General features: G+C 40.1%; 1 protein-coding gene across 1 annotated transcript; it reads left to right on the top strand.

Annotated features, from left to right (window-relative positions):
• Positions 1-1001: 1001 nt before the first annotated feature.
• On the top strand, positions 1002-2277 carry LOC143621611 (U-box domain-containing protein 26-like). The gene has a single exon (XM_077092974.1). The coding sequence runs from the start codon at positions 1002-1004 to the stop codon at positions 2247-2249; it is 1248 nt and encodes a 415-aa protein (XP_076949089.1). The 3' UTR covers positions 2250-2277.
• Positions 2278-2490: the final 213 nt, after the last annotated feature.

Below are 2490 nucleotides of genomic sequence, written 5' to 3'. Positions count from 1 at the left end.
TTTAGATTGAAGTTATTAACACGTTGGTCGTGTTTAAGTCAACCTCCCACATTTAAGGGCTAATCATTATGGGTTAATTTTGATAAAATTTTTAAGTACTAGAGCATGAGTAGGCTATTTAAGTTTGTCAAGTTGTTTAAAGTGATTGTGTCATAATGAGTTTAGGTTTCGATTCTAGTATAAATAGTTTCAAAGAGTTAACAGTTTGCGTATGGGTCAAGTTTTAGGATTTTTTTTTTGTCATAATAAAGAAAAAGAGTTGTTCAAACTATTTTTTTTGCGTTTGATTATTATCACGGTTTCATTTTTAACATCTCATTTGCTTATATTTAAAAAAAGTGTTTTATGTTATTACATCTACTACTCAAGGCATTTATATTAAATTTTTAAATATTAATAAATAAACTTTAATAAGGTTTTATAATTTAATATAATTCTTTTATACTATTTCTTGGTAAACTATCGTTGTCAAATTATTAGTATATATAAATATAAATAGGAGGAATGAAAAAGGAGATAGTATGTTAAACATGTTGTTTTAGTGTCAACCTTACAAACTTATGTCTTTTTGGAATTTACATGTCTTTTGTAACTTTCAGGTTCGTGTAAAGTTTAACTTTAACCGGCCAACCTTCAAACACGACCCGTTTAAACTAAAAGCAAGGTCTACGAATACCACGATACAAAAGAAGAAGGACTAGAATGCAAAGAAAAAAATTCCCAAGTGGACCCCACACAACTATACGAACAGACTAGCACCTTTGACCACACCCCACCACCATTCAACAACTCAGGTTTAATTCAATTCAATAGAGATACACACACCCTCACACGTGTGTAGATAGATTGAAACAGCTTGTAACATAAAAAGGGCCACACAACACCACACATCTTCTCCCATATCAACACCACCCTTTCAAAACTCTCTGTTCATTTCATCTGTATGTATAGGTTATATAGATACAGATAACTGAATTGTATAACCTAACCACCTACCAAACATGCCTGGAACCTTACAGCCGTTGGACGTCGGACTCCAGATCCCGTACCATTTCCGATGCCCAGTCTCCCTCGAGCTCATGACGGATCCGGTCATAATAAACACCGGTCAAACATACGACCGGTCAAGCATCGAGTCATGGATAGCCACCGGAAACACCACGTGTCCAGTCACTCGTCTGCCTCTAACCGACTTCACACTCATCCCTAACCACACGCTCCGCCGTCTCATCCAGGACTGGTGCGTTGCCAACAGATCGTACGGCGTGGAACGAATTCCGACGCCGAAGCAACCGGCTGATCCGGTAATCGTCCAGTCGTTGCTTAAACAGGCGTCAACGGCGTCAAACTCACGGCAGCTGAGGCTATCGGCTGTTCGGAGGATTAGAGGACTTGTACGTGACTCGGAGAAGAACCGGTTGGTTGTTAAAACGCAAAACGCGTGTGAGACTTTACTCGAGGTTTTGTTTTCCGAAACGAGTCGTAACTCGTCCGAGTTGATTCACGAGTTGCTTGTGATTCTATCGGTTTTACCGCTTACCGAAACCGAGTGTCTTCTAGTATCTTCCGTTCCGGATCGGATTTCGTATTTAATATTTTTATTATCGCATTCATCGATTGACGTCAGAGTTAACACTGCGGTTTTACTTGAGAACGTCATCGCCGGAACAAGCTCGCCGGAGCTCCGAGCGGAAATTAGTAGTCATGATTCGATATTCGACGGAGTAATCGGAATATTAGATTATCCGTTATCGTATCCGAGAGCTTTAAAAGTCGGAATCAAGGCGTTGTTCGCTTTATGCATCGTGAAACAACACCGTCACAAGGCGGTGGAAGCCGGAGCGGTTGAGGCGTTAATTGACAGGCTACCGGATTTTGAAAAATGCGACGCCGAGAGAGCGTTGGCCACGGTGGAGTTATTATGCCGGAGTCCGTCAGGATGCGCGGCGTTTGCGTCTCACGCGCTTACAGTTCCGTTACTAGTGAAAGTTATTTTGAAAATCTCCGACCGAGCGACGGAGTATGCTGCCGGAGCGTTACTCTCGTTATGTTCCGCCGTTGAACGGTTGCAAGTTGAGGCGGTGGCTGCCGGAGTTTTGACGCAGTTGTTGTTGCTTGTACAGAGCGATTGCACGGAACGCGCTAAGCGAAAAGCACAAATGTTATTAAAACTTTTGAAAAACTCGTGGCCGGAAAACTCCGGCATGAATTCAGATTATTTCCCCTGCAGCGACGTCGTTCCGTTTTGAATATTTTAATTTTTGTTTATTTTCATGATTTTTGGTCGCTCTTTAATTAATTATAGGAAAAAAAGAAATTTGTAAAAGAACACCAAGGTTTGTATAAAGTGTGTATAGGATACATGTTTTTTTCTTTTGTAAATTTGATCTTGATAGAAGTTGAACATGAATTAAGTGGGGAAAAAAAATACAATTTGATCTTGATAGAATGCATGTGAATTTGTGAGATTATTCAGAATCATTGGTTTAT

The sequence above is a fragment of the Bidens hawaiensis genome, unplaced genomic scaffold (genome assembly GCF_021521415.1).
Source record: "Bidens hawaiensis isolate Kalapana, Puna unplaced genomic scaffold, B.hawaiensis_p1.1 tig00002922_1, whole genome shotgun sequence".
In the NCBI taxonomy this organism is placed as follows: domain Eukaryota; kingdom Viridiplantae; phylum Streptophyta; class Magnoliopsida; order Asterales; family Asteraceae; genus Bidens; species Bidens hawaiensis.
Note: the sequence above shows the minus strand (reverse complement) of the source record. Positions and strands in the feature narration are given on the sequence as shown.